Genomic DNA, 17723 nt, shown 5'->3' on the forward strand with positions numbered 1-17723 from the left:
GGCAGTGTATCAAATACTTGTTCTCCCCACTGTAGGCCTCCTTGTCCACCCTTAGTGCACGTACAGTTTTACGCCTCAGCTCCCTGAACAGCTCAGCTCTGCCATTCAGCCTGGCCCTGCGACTCCGGTCAATGGTATCCAGTGTCCCTTGAGAGACAAAATTCTTCTTTGCCCTGCGGTGAGTTCCAAGACATCCACCGGCAACATCAAGGACGGTGGTCTTGAAGGCACTCCACAACTCTTCAGGACCCCCAAAAGCACCCAGACACCCCAAATGTCCACTCAGCCTATTCACAAACTCCTCAGCTACTCTCTCATACTTGAGCTTGCCAACATCCAGCCTTGGCTGGGATGGTACCATTCTCCAGGATTTAAGGTGCAGCTTTAGAGTTGCTACAACAAGCCGGTGGTCAGTATTGAGGAACAGCACTCCGGAAGACCCTGCAGTTCTGGATCATCCTCCAGCGACCGCCAACGAGGACATGGTCAATCTCCTTTGCCACACTGCCGGCGTTGGAATACCAAGTCCAGCGATGAGCTTGTGGGCGCTGAAACCATGAACCAGCCACCCTAAGTCCATGACTTCTTGCAAAGTCAAGGAACTTCGTGCTATTCTGGTTCATAGTTCCTGACCCATGGGGACCAACACATGTCTCATAACCATCCCTTTCAGTTCCAGTCGATGCATTGAAATCTCCCAAGACTAGAAGTGTATCTCGTCTGGGGCACTGATCAACCACAGACTCGAGTGTGGCGTAGAATGCATCCTTCACGGTGAGATCACTTGCCTCAGTCGGAGCATAAACAGAGACCAGGGAAATGACACCTAAGGTGTGACGAATCCTTAATCTCATAATACGCTCGTTGACCGGTGTTACCTCAATTATCATTGGGATCAGCTTATTGGACACAGCTACAGCAACTCCTTGGGTATGGTAACCATCAGAGCGACCAGACCAATAGTAGGTGTAACCAACCACCATTATCTCGCCGCAATCCGGTCTCCGAACCTCACAGAGTGCTGCAATACCGATGTCCAAACGCTTGAGCTCAGATGATAACAGAGACAGGTGATCATCCTCTTTTAGGGATAGGACATTCCAGGCACCCACCAGAAGGGACCGCCTCAGGTTAACCCAAGGAAACTGTCGTCTGGTGGACGACACCTCAGCACCACTCCGACACACTCTCCCACAATCTGACCCAGGGATGTTACCCCGTGGTTTCCCTCCTTTCATCAAAGATTGGGGGTCCCGAAGGCTTTGCCCCAATCCCGTCATCCGGTGAGCTGCCCTGCGAAGGGAAGCTGCACAGGAGGTACTCCCACGGAGTGGGTTTTCAGATTTTTTTGCGTTTTTGTGTTTTGCGGAATGAAGGGTTTTATGGTGGCTGGAGTGCAAATCCTGCCACCAACCTCCTAATAAGAAGTAACCCAACTGCAGGAGGAAGTCCGCAGACACAGTTGGGCACTAGATATGGATGGCCGTTGGCTCACAAGGAGCTCCTCCGCCCTTTGACAGGTTTTGTTTTTAATCCTGCTGGGTGTCCATATCCAAACACCCTCCTCACCAGAAAAGCTGGTGGGGGAGATGGTTTGGTCGCAGACAACGGAACAGGTTAGTACAGGTTTACATGGTACCTGTAGCAGGTCACAGATCTAACCTGACTTTATTGCTGGGCTGGATATCAATGATTATACTTCCCTTCACCACTGGTATCCTAAAACTAAATTGGGATCAATGCAATGGAAGTACAAGTGATGACTGACACCCTGGATATTCCACACCAAACCCTCAACCAGCAAGTTCATGCCCTTGATATTCTAGAATGCCGTAAGGAATTCAGATTAACTCCACACCTTACAAAACTATAATTGCAGAGGAATTCCTTCCTCAGGGAAAAAACACCAAGGGATATTGTCCAAGCGTGTGTTCCTCTTCCATGGTGTGCTGTGTACAAGGCCCATATTATACGGTGCCATTTGTGATTGACTTTGAGCATCCTGATCATCCCCCATACAGTTCAAACCATCACCCCCCCTCCCCCTCGTGATTTTTTCCTGTTTCAACATTTGAAGTTCCACTTGCGTGGTTGTTGATTTGCCAATGACAAGGAAATTATTGAAGCAACTGATAAGTTGCTTGAGGAACAATCCGATAGGTTGTATTGTTCTGGCATAGATAGTTTGAAGGACAAATGGACCAAATGCATTGAAGTCGAGGGACACTATATTTCCATGTTTTGGGCAAGGACTAGAATAGTATTGTTCCAAGAGCTTTTTCAACACCCTTCATAAATGCTAGAATCAAAAGCTGTAACTGTTGTCTCTCTATTCTTTGTATATTTTTGTTTGCAGTTAGGCCTTAGTTATTTTATAACTTGGTTTACGGATCCGCCGACGGTATATTTGCCGAAATGAAATATAAATATAAAACGCATTTTTAGCCTTTTATATTTATACATTTTCCGCCGAAGGTGCAAAAGTTTCAAAACCCGAAATGTAAACGTCGGCATTTATTTTCAAAATAAAATTTCGTGCGCGCGCGCCAAAATGCTGAGTCACCTTTAACCAAACTGCGCAGTGGAACTGCGCAGTCGTCTTCGGTCATGGCGTCTGAGCAGTGGCCAGCGTGGTTCAGATTGACTGTGGTTTCTGGGGCGAAAGTGATTGTTACGAAGTATGTCAGCGGTATAAATTTGAGACTGTATTGGTGATTTAATCACGCAACATCTTGATGACGAATATTCTGGCCAAACTATTGCATCAATTCAGTGCAGCAGCAGGGATGATTCGCAGGCTACTCTCGATCATGCCGATTTTGTTTCCATCGAAAGTTGTACACCGCTGTTCATATTGAAAGATTTCGGTGCCAAGTACGTCAGTTTCCCTGCGAGATGCTGATATTCAGCCTTCAACAGACCAGAAATCAGCCTTTGATGTGCTCATGGGGATGGGGAGATGGTACGATGATATGCCCACTGAAAAGTAAGAGCTGGTTATGGTTCTGATTGACCGTTTTGAGCGTGTTGACTCCTCGTAGACACCTTTTTTTAATCATATCCAGCACTATACACTGGTGTACACGCACATATCTACAACTTGGACAGTAATTTTCTCAGCATTGTTTCCATTTGTTTAATGATCCAACAGGTTTCTTTAGGAAAAACATGCCAGACTATATTGTAAAAACAAGTTTGAATCCTTCTTTATTGTTTTTCACATCAGATGAGACGGTGAACACGGGCATCCTGCATTTGAATGGTCTTCCATCTTCAATGTTTTCTTAGATACTCCTGGTCTGGGATTTATATTTATTTACCCCCCACCTATAGTACTGCAGCCAAAGCTGACCGAGGCACAATCTCGGGTGGCTCCATATCTAGAATTGTTCAGAATACATTATTCTACATGTGTACCAATTTTGGTGCTTTTATGCAAATTTGAACAATTGATCTGAAATATCTGACTACGCTGCTGGACTACTACCCTTGTCTTTTCCATGGAACATCCGAAAAAAAAATCATAAAAATATATCATTTCTAAGAATTGAAATTATATTTATATTTCGACCTACCGACCCTACATTTTAGCTGAAGAACTGCGTAAACCAAGTTATAAAATAACTAAGGCCTTATCACCTATTTTATTGTCGCAAGTGTAGACACCACTACTTTGCCTCAATACCATGCTCCATAATACCCATGGGCTCTTGAAAATTTTAAATGACATCTGCTTAGACTTAGAGGCTAAACATATTACATTAATTGGTATTGTTTGAGACATTATGGTGTTTGTGTGTGGTTGGTTGTGTGCCAGGCTATTTAGCGAGCACATCCAGAGGCTTGCAAAGGTGGTTGGTGCCAACCACCACACCCTGCAGATCCCGGATGTATACTTGAAAGAGGCTCCCTGGCCGTCTGCCCAAGCTGAGATCCGCACAATCAGCGCATACAAGGCAAGCGTTAACCAGCTTGCTGGTTTTGGTTACCACGTCCCGAACTGAGTCGGGTCGCACAAGCTGTTTTTAATTATGATGTTCTGATCAACGAGTCGAGTAGCACAAGCTGGTTTTGGTTACCACATCCCAATCTTCGTTGGGCATCACAAGCTGGTTTTGGATACCACATCCTGATCCTAGTCAGGTAGCACAAGCTGGTTTTGGCTACCACGACCCAATCTTAGTTGGGAAGCACAAGCTGGTTTTGGCTACCACGCCCCGATCTTATTTGGGAAGCGCAAGCTGGTTTTGGCTACCGCACCCCAATCTTAGTCGGGTATCACAAGCTGGTTTTGTCTACCGCGCCCCAATCTTAGTCGGGTATCACAAGCTGGTTTTGGCTACCACGCCCCGATCTTATTTGGGAAGCACAAGCTGGTTTTGGCAACCGCGCCCCGATCTTAGTCGGGTATCACAAGCTGGTTTTGTCTACCACGCCCCGATCTTAGTTGGGTAGCACAAGCTGGTTTTGGCTACCGCGCCCCAATCTTAGTCGGGTATCACAAGCTGGTTTTGGCTACCAGGCCCCAATCTTAGTTGGGTAGCACAAGATGGTTTTGGCTCCCCCGTCCTGATCCTAGTTTGGTAGCACAAGCTGGTTTTGGTTACCATGTCCCAATCCTATCCGAGTCAGGTAGCACAAGGTGGTTTGGGTTACGTCCTCGTTGTGTACTTTGAAATCCCTTCATTTGTGTGGCTTCCTCCTCTCTTTTTTGTTTACCTGTTGTTCACCATAAATTTTTCAATTTGAAGATGAACTACATTTGGTCTTTTTATCACTTGGACCGCACACTGTGAATGTTGTAATCATGAAAATGCCACAACCGATGGACTGTTTTGTCTGTGGTTCTCAAATTGGACTTTTCACACACACACATCACTGAACCCTCGTGGGTCAAACCGTGACACTGAATGATGGCGAGAACTTTGGACTGGTAGTATATTTGAATCCAGCCGAGGGTAGCAGTGTTCAGGATCTTGGATTCTACGGTTCTGCAAACCAAGATTGTTTGAGGAACGTCACCTGTCACTATGTGGTCAATTGAAGACCGGATGTCTCATTTGTGACCTCTGAGGAGAGGGTGACGTACCCACCCAATCTGCTCTGTCCCTACGTGTAATGTTATTCTCCACATTACAGTCTATTCTTCATGTCCTCAGGACGGATTCTGATGGCACGAGAATGCCAACTATGGGAACTCTCTGTGCCTCGCCTGTAATTGTAGCATTTTAAGCTGCTGTCACACCTTGACGTTTTAGCCAGCGTATGGCAACGTATCAAAATGTATGTAAAACGCTGGCGTACGCTGAACTATTGATGGTTTTTTTTTTTCCGGTTTTGGGCATATTCATAACGAGTTGGATGAATGCATAACGTATTAGTAACGTACACAGAATGTTTCGATAACATATAGATAACTTGTACCAACGAATGCTTAGCATGTTGTCGGCGTTCACAACCTATGCCCAACGATAGTTTAACTTATGCATAGCGCGCGGCAGCGTATCGCTGACGATCACGTGGCGTAACCTATTAAAAGGCTGCCGCTCGACGATTCAAATCATAACCGCACTAGACATTGAAGTGTCAAGCCGCTGTCACACCTTGACGTTTTAGCCAGCGTATGCCGACGTATGAAAAATTTGCCGAATACGCTGGCACACGTCGAATACGTTATGGGTAAGTTTTGTATACGTTAAGAGCACGCTGAAGCACGCTGGCATACGTCGTAGTACGCAGAGTATGTCGACAAATTTTAAGCATGCTGAAAATTTTTCGACGTATGCCAGCGTATGACTCGTAAGCCTGGTGTTGGCTTAGTGGTTAGGGTGGCGGCTTGGGATCCCAGGATCCTGAGTTCAAGCCCCGTTGGCTGCTGAATTAACACCAGGGGGTTGACTCAGCCTGTCATCCATCTGAGGTCGGCGAAGTGAGTACCAGTGTACTGGTCCCGGTGTATGCCCCGGTTAGAATAGGTGTACCATATCCCTGTGTGTCGTAAGAGGCGACCAGGGTTGGCGTCAGGAAGGGCATCCGGCCATAAAAAACATTGCCTCAAGAAAAAGCCAAACCCCTGCACAGCAGGGAAAAATGGCTGTAAAAACGGTCCAGCGTATGACTCGCACGTTCCGCATATGCTGGCCATAAGTTGTAGGCACGTTATGCGATCGTTGACACACGTCGACACATGTTACTTGTAAGTTACTCATAAGTCGAAACACGTCGAGGTAATGTTTAGCGTACCCGAAACTTATTTCTAACCTATGAGTAACGTGCTTTGAACTTATGAGTAACGTATCTCCAACGCATATTAACGTATTTAGATGTATTTGACATCTTCCGGACGACCACAGAACTTACTGAACATGTTACTAACTTACAGCTACCGTATAATGGCGTATTGGCAGCGTTTAGGGGAATTGGTATATAAAAATGGGGTTCACACAGGAGGAACCCGTCAGTGTTCCAGACTCCATGGTTTTTTTTTTTCTTTGGCATGACAGTGATGTTGACACTTCGATTTCTAGTGCGGTTATGATTTAAATCGTTGAGCGGCAGCCTATTAATTATATTATATTATAACCGCACTAGAAATCAAAGTGTCAACATCACTGTCATGCCGAAGAAAACAAACAAACAAACAAACAAACAAAAAAACATGGAGTCTGGAACACTGATGCTAAACATTACCTCAACGTGTTTCGACTTATGAGTAACTTACAAGTAACGTGTGTCAACGATCGCGTAACGTGCCTACAACTTATGGCCAGCGTATGCGGAACGTGTGAGTCATACGCTGGCATACGTCGAAAAATTTTGAGCATGTTAAAATTTGTCGAGCTCGGCGTACTACGATGTATGCCAGCGTACTATGACGTATACCAGCGTACTATGACGTATACCAGCGTGCTCTTAACGTATACAAAACTTACCCATAACGTATTCGACGTGTGCCAGCGTTTTAGAGAAATTTTTCATACGTCGGCATACGCTGGCTAAATTGTCAAGGTGTGACAGCGGCTTTACCTGAAAACACTTGAACAGTAAAGTTGCACAAAAGGCCACAGGTGCCCGATTTCATGGCATTTTGAAAGGGTTGATGACACATTTTCGAGCTCATGATAATGTGTATTGTTTGTTTGTGTGCTGGTGCTTCCCATATCATCAAAAATGCTTCAATCAAAGGACCTTTATGTGTTCGCTGCACATTATTCACCTGTAGGTTTGATTCCAGGCATGAGGGATCATTACGATGCAAGTTGCTGTCACAGCTTTCAATACTGACTCCACCACACAGCCGCTCCCCCAGCCACCTTATCTTTAAAATGAAATCCGAGCTCAATGTGTGGGGCGAGTGGGGGCTGATTTTGGTCAAGTTGTGGAAGGTGTCATGGATAAAAGCTAAATCAGGAGAGTAAATTGTGTCAAATTACTTATCAGGAGAGTTACCGTGTCTGTGTACTTGTACTCCATGATTGGTGTTTAAAATATCAACCACTTAGTCCAAAATGTGGTTTTTCAGTTTTGTCCATAGTTCGTGGTTTTTGGTTGATCGTAGTTGAAGAAAAGATTAAAATGGTTTTGCTGATTTGCATGTGCAGCTCATTTGATGTGTTATCTCTACCCCACCCAAATCCTGGATCCCAGACCCCCAGAGACAAAGTGCAGTGTGTGCTGCGTACCTGTTCAACTATAATGAACCTGCTCAGTCTGGCCAGCGAGGGCAATGTTCCTGGAGCAGATGACTTTGTTCCTGTACTGGTCTACATTCTTATCAAAGTAATTCTTTCTTTCTCCATCCTTCCCTCATAATATGCCTGGTGTTGGCTTAATGGTTTGAGTGGCGGGCTTTGGATCCTCGGGCCCTGAGTTCAAATTCCACTCAGCTGTTGAATTAATACCAGGTGGGGTTAACTCAGCCTATCATCCTTCCGAGGTCGGCAAAATGAGTGCTTGCATGCTGGTATACTGTCGGAGTGGCGACCCGTCCAGGATTGTGCCCAATAGCCAAGGAGACTGCTTAAGCAGCACCAACGCTCTGCACAGGTTATGGTCCCAATCTTCTCCTCCTCCCCAGCCCACATGTTTGGCTCTCCATTCTTGCCATATTACTAACCCCCATGCCCCTCCCTTGTTTATTTCCTACAGGCCAACCCACCGTGCTTGCTTTCTACTGTTCAGTACATAAACGCTTTCTACGAGAAGCGCCTGTCGGGCGAGGAGCTGTATTGGTGGATGCAGTTTACAGCTGCACTGGAATTCATAAAAACTATTGATGAGCGAAAGTAGCGAAGCATGGCCAAGCTGGTCGCTCATCCTGGAAACGTGATGCACTCATCTGCCTTCCCTCAACGGTTTCACCTCTATTTTTGGTGCAACAGGGCGAGTACGCAACAAGACCGTCAGACCTCCTTTCTTTGATTTGGACTGTAATTATCCACAAGTGCTGGTTCTGAGTCCGGGCTCGATTTCACTTCGAGTTCATCTGTCTGTGTGCTACAAAGGCGTCACCTGGGAGCCTTTAATATGTGCGTTCGTTTCTATGTCAGGGTGAATGAATGATTATGATGAAGAATGCATTCGCACTTTGTTGGTGTTTCTTGTCCCCCCCCCCCCCTCTGCATACAACCCACAGAGCAGTAACCCTAACACTGGTTAGTTTACAGATCACTTACCATGCGCTTATAATTGGTCTCAGCCAGGTCTTTGTGGTTCCTTCTTCAAGTATAAACTTCACCATGTTCGTACCATGTCGAGGGTCGCAGCTTGAGCAAACCTTCCTACATTCAATATGATTAGAGCTTGTGGTGTTGATGTGAATCAATACTTTCCAAAGCATCCTGTCACCTTCGAAGCCACGACCCCATCCCTGTACCCTCCTCGACGCAGTCTGGAGCACGACTCGCGCATCCATGAACATTTCTTTTCAACATCGAACTCGATTCCTGACAGCGGTTCCACCTTGCGGGTTCGGTTTACGCCTCATGACTCAAACATTCAATTTCACCGCTCTCCTTCCACGGACACAACATGCGCTTCATAACATTATTATTTTGAACGGTTTGTGAAGTATTTTCTCATTTATTTAATCTGTTACCCAATCTGTTTCCACATCCTGTGGTTTTATGCTCAACTTAGTTAAAATTCACTTTGATCGTTTGTTACATTCACTGTCACTTCATTTGGTGAGAAACTGTCCCGTTTGTGCAACTTTTTCACGTTCACCATGTGGGTTCGAACGTGAAATGAAAATGCGAGCGTAATGGAGAAAAGGTCTTCATTTCGGTGACGGCATTGATGCGCCAGCACCGATGATTGGGCTCATCCTCGGACAAGGTTAGAACGACCTCCTTTGACCCGAATCTTTGAATGCTTTGTTTGCATTGTAAGTCACCATTGCTTTTGTAGTTTATCTTTACCCGTTCATGGCTTGTAAATTACTTCATGACCCATCCCTTCCCCTGGCTTGCTTTGCATCTTCATTTGAAGCTTATAAACTCGATTTATCCGAAAACACCTGCTTATTGAACTCGAGCCATCCATCGCACGCACACTATAGGCCTTGAATTGTGTAAGAGACTACGAGGGCCAATTAGGTCTTCTCCAGGCTATCACCCCCCCCCCTCCCCCTGCAGTAACCTCCTGGAATCACTGGGTGGTAGTATTGCTCTAAAAGGAAAGCTGGTACGAAAAGCCATTAACACTCAAACCTATTTAACCTTTGGATGAGCAGAGACAAAAACTGTTGAAGTTTAAACCTGATTTTGGATGTACCTGTATACCATTGGTTATCCTCATGTTAAAGCAGTGTTGGCTGTTTTGTATTTGGATCAAGGTGAGCTGTACATAGAAAAACTCAACTTTCCTCCAAAACACTTACCCGCAGAAATTGAGAAAGGACAAAATTTGAAACATTTGTGCAAAAGATGAGAAATTAAGACTGGGTGGAAAAGGGGGGAGGGGTCCATCTCTACCTCATTGAGAAGGATAATTTGAAGGAAAATGGACCTATCCCTTATTGACGTCATTACATGCTTACTGCAAGGAATTCTGGGGGGAAATCTGGAGTTTGATCCTCCATCTTGGTTTCCAGATTGTTCCTGCAATATTAACTGAACAGGTGGCCCTGATGGTTATTCTTTGAAAACATACCTGGAGCAAACTGCTGTGTACCAACCTGTGTTGCAACCACCAAGAGAGTTTCTTCATTACATTGTTCTTTATGATAGGTTGGGGAAAAGAAGATGATAAGTCCTACTGTTGTGTGGAAGAGAGACCCTGGGTGATTTCTTAGGAAATACCAATGGTACTGAATGCTCGGGCTTTCATCCTGTCCATACAATTTGTTCAATGATCAGGTCTGTTGGTTACCATTTGATTACTTTGCCGGTGACATTAGGATCCCAGTTTCCCTCACCTCATCACTCTGTCCTGTATCTACTGCACTTGCAATTTGTTGAACAGAATACTGTTGTCTTGTTATTTGTTCTACATGGACCAAGCATCTCCTTCATGCTAAGATTACTCATGTGTAAAGTTCTTCCTCATGTCCCTTTTTCTGGGGTGAGGCATCCTGCTATTAAGCTGCTGCTGCCTCACATTTTGTACAATACTTCCTCCACTGCCCTCTTTCCCTAGCCAACCCTCTCCACTCTCCAATCACCCCACCTTATTGCTATTCCTCCTCACACAATCTTTGCATCTCAGTCGTTGTTTATATCCTTTTCCTCCAACCTTGCTCCCTCAATTTTTCCACTTTCTTTTCCATTCTTGACCTCCATCTGCACGAGGTGCCCAGCCCACCTCAGACAGCTCTATCAACCTCCACGTCAAGCTCATCCTTACATTGATCCCCTCCCTCAGTTTGTCCATCCTTTTTCTCTCCACCCCCTTCATTACCACTATTCTCCTGACCACTGCTTTCACAGACCTGCAGCCTCTGTCAGTGCAAGCAAAATTGAAATGCTCCCAAAGTACATGCTCACACATCCTTCCTCCGACTCCCAAAACATTCCCTGCATTCCCTAAAACTCCCACTCCATTCTCGAATATCAAACTGGTTGATGTACGCTTGGTGTTGGCTTAATGGTTAGGGTGGTGGGCTTGGGATCCTAGGATCTTGAGTTCAAATCCCACTGGGCTGTTGAATTAATACCAGGTGGGGTTGACTCTGCCTGTCATCCTTATGAGCTTGCTGGTATACTGTGTCGGAGTGGCGACCTGTCCAGGATTGTGTCCAATAGCCAAGGAGACTGTTTCGGTTAGGCAGCACCAACGCTCTGCACAGAGTATGGTCCCAATGGATGGATGGATGGAAATCAATTAAAAATCAAATTATATTTTAAAATACTTGCATCTGAATTTGATAAGAGCTGACATGATGTAATGGTCATGTAATTTTCTGAGCTTAATGATTTCAATCAGATGTACAATTCACCAAAATAACTTTCCTTTTAAAAAAAAAATGCCACAAATATTCCTGGTAGTCGTGTAGAGGTATGCAAAATACTGCAGCATATTGAACTTGAACGGTTCGTGCTTTTGGATGACGCTCTGGGTGTTTGCAAGAACCTGAGCAGATGCACTCAACTAAGACATTCCCATTTTTATTATTATTATTTCACAGGGTAAGGAACATTGTGCATAAATGCAATACTGTACACTTTTACATACAAAAGTCACCCATTTTGGCCATTCCTGCTCCTCACTGCAGGGGCCTACCCTTAAAGTCCTAAGGCAAAAATTTTCATCGAATGTCCTTCCAATCAACCACAATTAGCAAAATGCAGTGGCATGGTGAGATTTGGCCTAAACTTCATTAAAAACATGTCACCTCTTCATTAAGTGACTGTCATTTTGATGGAGTTTGTGGATCGCAGAAGAGTATGTGCAGCCAGTGAACCTCTGTTGCTGTCTGGGGTAACTTTGTGGGAGGGAAAGTGGGTGGAAGGGGTTAAATGGCTCCTGGGAAGTGCTGTTACTGGGGTGATAAAACAAGGCACAGACATCCTCGGCCAACAGAGAAGATTCCTGTCTGGAGCAAAACCCCTCATGTAGATAAAACTGTGAAGGTGTGCAGTAACACCATGGCCTGTTGTTAGAAAATCCCAGAAACAGAACAAGTTGGTTCTGCACTGATCCAACATCAGTGAGCTTGGAAGTCCATTGACATAAGCTAAATGCCTAAAACAGCATTGGTGGCCACAACATGTGCGGAGGAACCAGGACTTGGTCTTTAAGAAAGGGGATTGAACAGCATCACAGCAAGTAAGGAGAAATAAGAAAGCAAAAGAGATCAACATTAAAAGGGGGGAGGGGGGATAGAAAATTGGAGGCACAAAGGGGGAAAAAGAAGGATGAGGTGGAGAGGCCCAGCCCCAACCACCCATTGGCAAGAATCAACTTGCCAAAAAGGCCTTGTCAGCACAACACGATTGTGGTTCATCATCGTCGATCCGTGCACAAAAGCTCTGCGCAAAAGGCACCATCAACACCTGCCTTCTTAATGTGACAACCATTGCAGAAAGTTGTCCAGGCATCTCGGCTTCTCTCTGCCCAAACTTGGTCATGTTGGCACCAAAAGGCCCTCAATGGGGTTGTTGGGAAAACGTGCCTGGTAAGCGCCTGTCCTTCTGGAAGGAGAAGCCGTGTCGGCTGTGGGGTTTGCGCTGACGCGACGCACGGTACTCTGCCTGCGCGCTGCTTGCCTGCGATGCCAGCAGCGCTTTTATCTGGGGGGGAGGGGGGACAACAAATATTGAAGAGTCAAATTAATGGCACATTCAATCAAAAATAAACTTTCGGCTCGGGGGGTCAACTTGCACAGAAGAAACGAGTTCATAGAACACCTTACCTGATGCAGCCTTGAGAAAGAGCACATGGAAAGGGTCATTTAAACTCGTTTTGCATTTCCAAGCACAATCTAAATTCCTACGAGCCACAATTTTGTCTGAATCTTGATATCCATCAACACTGAGCACAAATGGAAATTCGATTGGTCGAGATGGTGTAAAATGGCAAATACGTGCTCAAAAAAAACAAAAGAACATCAAAACATCCACAATACAGTACATTCATTTTTATTCTGAATTACATAAAACTTCAGGAGTATGTGCTCCATTTTGTGTGACACGTGTGTACCAAATATCAGAATCGTAACTTGTAAGACTCTAGTTTGACACTTGGTCGATCACATGCTCCAAATCTCCACCTCTGCGCTGAATACAGATTTGAACACAACGGGCATAGTTATTGATTACGCACTGACATTCGGCAAGTGGGATCGACTTCTTTCTCTGTGATTGTTTGTTTCAGCTCAAAGATGCTTCGAGGATTATCCTTGTACACATTGTCTTAGAGATATTCTCAAAGATAAAAATCTTGTGGGCTCAGATCAGAGGAATGTGGAGACCACTTGATGCTGAAGCGTTGGCCAATCGCTCTCTCACCAAAGTGACTGGTCAACCACTCGCGGGACACATTTGCAGTGTGAGGGGTTTCCCCATCCTGCTGAAACCATTGTTCTTCTCTTTGAAAGCTTCTCCTGTGACCAAGAACAGCCCATAACTCATTCAGTACTTAATGTAGCGCTCAGAGCTGATGGTCATGGCATTACCCTCCTCATCTTTGAACCACAACGATCCAATGATGTCATGCTTGCTCATTGCACATCAGGCTGTGCACGTGACTGAATGTAAGTGCACGTCTCTGGTGAATCTCATCGGGCGGTACTGTGCCCCAGTAGCCATTGGTGTTTGAGAAAACCAGGCTCCTCTTCAATTTTGTCCTCAAACCACTGAGCCATTGAAAGAAGCTTGTTTTTGTCTAGGTCAATGAGTTTGTGTCTGACTTGTATTTTGTCTGGATAAAGTTTGATCCTGAAACTTATCAGTCCAACTTTTTGACTGTGGTGGTGAAGTGACTCTTTTCAATCCTCGTAAAGGATCTCGAAGTCTAACTCACGTTGTTGTTCTTAATCTTCTTCTTGTGGACTTTTTTGTTTCACAGCCTACAGTTTTCATCTAAACTTCCTGAAACTTGGCATATATATGTAAAAATTCCCTGCGCAGACAGTAACCATCTCCGATTTTGAAAATTCCTCCGAGAAAAAAAAGTTATGACGTCAAAATATCTCCGCTAATAGAAATCGCCTAAAAATTATCTCCAAAACTAGGCAAGCTTTTTGAATTGTTTGCGGGAATCGAACAGGGCATCAGCAGAGATTAATTACCGCACATATGATGCATCACTATGACATCATATCAATTTTTATGACGTCATTCCTATTTTTTGACATTTTTTGTTTCACAACCCAGAGTTTTCATCGGATCTTCGTGAAACTTGCCATGTATTTGCAGAAAGCCCACGCGCAGGCAGTAACCATCTCCGATTTCGGAAATTCTTCCTAGAAAAAAAAGTTGACGTCATAATATCGCCGCTAATGGAAATCGCCTATACCATTATCTCCGAAACTAGGCAAGCTGTTTGAATTTTGTTTGCGGGAATCAAGCCGGGCATTAGCACAGATAATTTATCACAAACCTGATACATCACAATGACGTCATATTCGTTTTTATGACGTCATCATTAAGAGGACGAGGATCTTCGTTCATGTGAGCTTGTTTTAAATATTGTTTGTGGCTGACTGTTGGACCTCTCAATGACCTCAGGGGTTCTCAGCAAAGGGGCTCCAGAATGAATTTGTCTGTCTGTCTGTCTGATTTTGAGTTTAACTCTAATGTCTTCGTCCATTTTTCTCTTGAACTTTCTGAGTTTGGAAGAACGATCGCATTTCGATGTAGGATTTTACAGAAAAAAGCCTTTTCTTAATTCGTCCAGGGCATTGTTTCCTACAAGGTCTCAGCTTTCATTATTTGAAAAAAGAGAGAGGAAAAAAAATAGTACCAATAGAGAGAGTCTACATCCACTTTCAAAATTTTCACCTGTTGTTGCCTTCTCGCCTGGAATTAAATTTCATTAAATCAGACTTTTCCAACCTTTATTTACACATCGTAACCCACAACTTCCAAGTGAAAAACAAATTTCAGAGAATTAATTCTTTCTCTATTGAGTGCAGCTTGTGGCTGCTGGTTGCATCATTGGTTGGGACGCGGCTATGCCGCTGATGCAGTGTCACCCTTACCAGTACACTGGTACTCATTTTGTTGACCTCGGAAGGATGACAGGCTGAGTCAACCTCCTGGTGTATTTTAATTTAGTGGCCAACGGGGTTTGAACTCAGGATTAATTTAGTGGCCCACGGGGCTTGAACTCAGGACCCTAGGATCTCAAGTTGCCACCCTAACCACTAAGCCAACACCAGGCTTTCCAGAAAATTAATTAAAAATACAAAACTAGAATATCTTGGTGGGATAAGTGCCCACCCTCCTTATAATAGCAATTGTAAAATAGCTCAGGTGTAACCAATCACCTTCAAAATCACACACCAGATGAATTGGCCTCCACCTGTGTTACATTGCAGTGATTAATTATTTCAGAATAAAATTGTCTGTTCCTGTAAGTTTCCTCTACTGGGAAGTGCATTTCATAGCAAAGACTCAACTATGAGCACCAAGGAGCTTTCAAAAGACCTCCAGGATAAGGTTGTGGAAAGGCACAAATTCGGGAGGAGGAGGAGATTGGGACCATACTCTGTGCAGAGCGTTGGTGCTGCTTAAGGCACTGTCACACCTTGACAATTTAGCCAGCAATGGCAACGTATAAAAATGTATGTAAAACGTTGGTGTACGCTGAAATTTTGATGTTTTAAAAAAGTTTTGGTTGTATTCATAACGTGTTGGTCGTATGCATAGCATATTCGTAACGGGCACAGAACGTTTCGTTGTCTTATAGATAACTTATACCAACGAATGCTTAGCCTGTTGTCGGCGTTCACAACCTATGCCCAACGATAGTTTAACTTAGGCATAGTGCGCTGCACGTATTGCCGACGAACTCGCGGCGTAGCCTGTTAAAAACCTGCCGCACGCCGATTTAAATCATAACCGCCTGAGAATTGGAAGTGTCAACATCGCAGTCACACCTCGACGATTCAGCCAGCGTATGCCGACCTATGAAAAATGTGTCTAAAACGCTGGCACACGTCGAATACGGTATGGGTAAGTTGTGCATACGTTAAGAGCACGCTGAAAAACGATGAAGTACGCTGTCATATTCTGTGGTACGTCTTGTACGTCGTGAAATTTCAAGCATGCTGAAAATTTTACGACGTACTCGCCGTATGGCTCACACGTTCCGCTACGCTGGGAATAAGTTGTAGGCACAATATGCGATCGTTGGCTGGAACTCCTCTCTTGGCAACCTATCATAAGCTTTCTCTAAATCCACAAACACACAATGTAACTCCTTCTGGCCTTCCCTATACTTCTCCATCAACATTCTCAAAGCAAACATCGCATCAGTGGTGCTCTTTCCTGGCATAAACCCATATTGCTGCTCACAGATCGTCACCTCTCCTCTCAACCGAGCTTCCACTACTCTTTCCCACACCTTCATGGTGTGGCTTAACAACTTTATCCCTCTGTAATTTCCACAGCTCTGCACATCACCCTTATTCTTGAAAATCGGAACCAGTACACTTAATCTCCACTCCTCCGGCATCCTCTCACTTTCCAAGACTTTATTAAACAATCTGGTTAACAACCCCACTGCTATCTCTCCTCAGCACTTCCATGCCTCCACTGGTATACCATCTGGGCCAACCACCTTTCCACTTTTCATCTTCTTCATAGCAGTCCTCACTTCATCCTTACTGATCCACCCCACTTCCAGATTCACTATCTCCACCTCTTCCAACCTTCTCTCTCTCATTTTCTTCATTCATCAACTCCTCAAAGTACTCCATCCACCTTCTCAACACACTCTCCTCGCTCGTCAGCACATTCCCATTTGCGTCCTTTATCACCCGAACCTGCAGCACATCCTTCCCAGCTCGGTCCCTCTGTCTTGCCAATCGGTATAAATCCTTTTCCCCTTCTTTTGTATCCAACTTCTCATACAGCTCGTCATATGCCTTTTCCTTGGCCTTTGCCACCTCTCTCTTTGCCTTTCGTCGCCACTCCTTGTACTCCTGCCGACTTTCTTCATCTCTCTGACTATCCCACTTCTTTTTCGCCAACCCCTTCTTCCTTATACTTTCCTGTACTTCCTCGTTCCACCACCAAGTCTCCTTATCTTCCTTCCTCTGTCCAGATGTCACACCCAGTACCTTCCTAGCTATCTCCCTCACAACTTCTGCTGTAGTTGCCCAATCATCCCACCCATCTTTACCACTATACAACACCTGTCTCGCCTCCTCCCAAAATTCCACGCAAGTCTTCCACCTTCAGCTTCCACCATCTGGTCCTTGGTTCAGCCCTCACTCTCTTCCTCAACCTCACCTCCAGAATCATCCTACAGACCACCAATTGATGCTGTCGAGCTACACTCTCCCCTGCCACCACCTTGCAGTCTCTAATATCTTTCAGGTTGCATCTCCTGCTTAAGATGTAATCCACCTGTGTGCACTTTCCTCCACTCTTGTATGTCACCCTGTGTTCCTCCTTCTTCTTGAAATACGTATTTACCACTGCCATTTCCATTCTTTTTGCAAAGTCAACCACCATTTTCCCTTCCACATTTCTCTTGTTGAGACCGTACCTACCCATCACCTCCTCATCCTCTTTATTCCCTTCCCCAACATGCCCATTGAAATCTGCTCCAAT

At 44.8% G+C, this 17723-nt stretch overlaps 2 protein-coding genes across 8 annotated transcripts in view; one reads left to right on the forward strand and one right to left on the reverse strand.

Annotated features, from left to right (window-relative positions):
- GAPVD1 (GTPase activating protein and VPS9 domains 1) overlaps positions 1 to 9514 on the forward strand; it is a 174283-nt gene extending 164769 nt beyond the window's left edge. For all 6 annotated transcript variants that reach the window (XM_085882329.1, XM_085882331.1, XM_085882333.1 and 3 more), the window contains 3 exons: positions 3818 to 3956; positions 7648 to 7779; positions 8149 to 9514. In XM_085882329.1, coding sequence (XP_085738455.1) covers positions 3818 to 3956; positions 7648 to 7779; positions 8149 to 8289 — 412 coding nt within the window. In that variant the 3' untranslated portion in view covers positions 8290 to 9514. The remainder of the gene's footprint in view (positions 1 to 3817; positions 3957 to 7647; positions 7780 to 8148) is intronic.
- A 2076-nt stretch (positions 9515 to 11590) lies between these two features.
- MAPKAP1 (MAPK associated protein 1) overlaps positions 11591 to 17723 on the reverse strand; it is a 269365-nt gene continuing 263232 nt past the window's right edge. For both annotated transcript variants that reach the window (XM_085882336.1, XM_085882335.1), the window contains exon 11: positions 11591 to 12731. In XM_085882336.1, coding sequence (XP_085738462.1) covers positions 12588 to 12731 — 144 coding nt within the window. In that variant the 3' untranslated portion in view covers positions 11591 to 12587. The remainder of the gene's footprint in view (positions 12732 to 17723) is intronic.

This window comes from Eptatretus burgeri, chromosome 5 (assembly GCF_056783735.1).
Source record: "Eptatretus burgeri isolate ZD-2024b chromosome 5, Ebu_testis_v1, whole genome shotgun sequence".
NCBI classification, from domain to species: domain Eukaryota; kingdom Metazoa; phylum Chordata; class Myxini; order Myxiniformes; family Myxinidae; genus Eptatretus; species Eptatretus burgeri.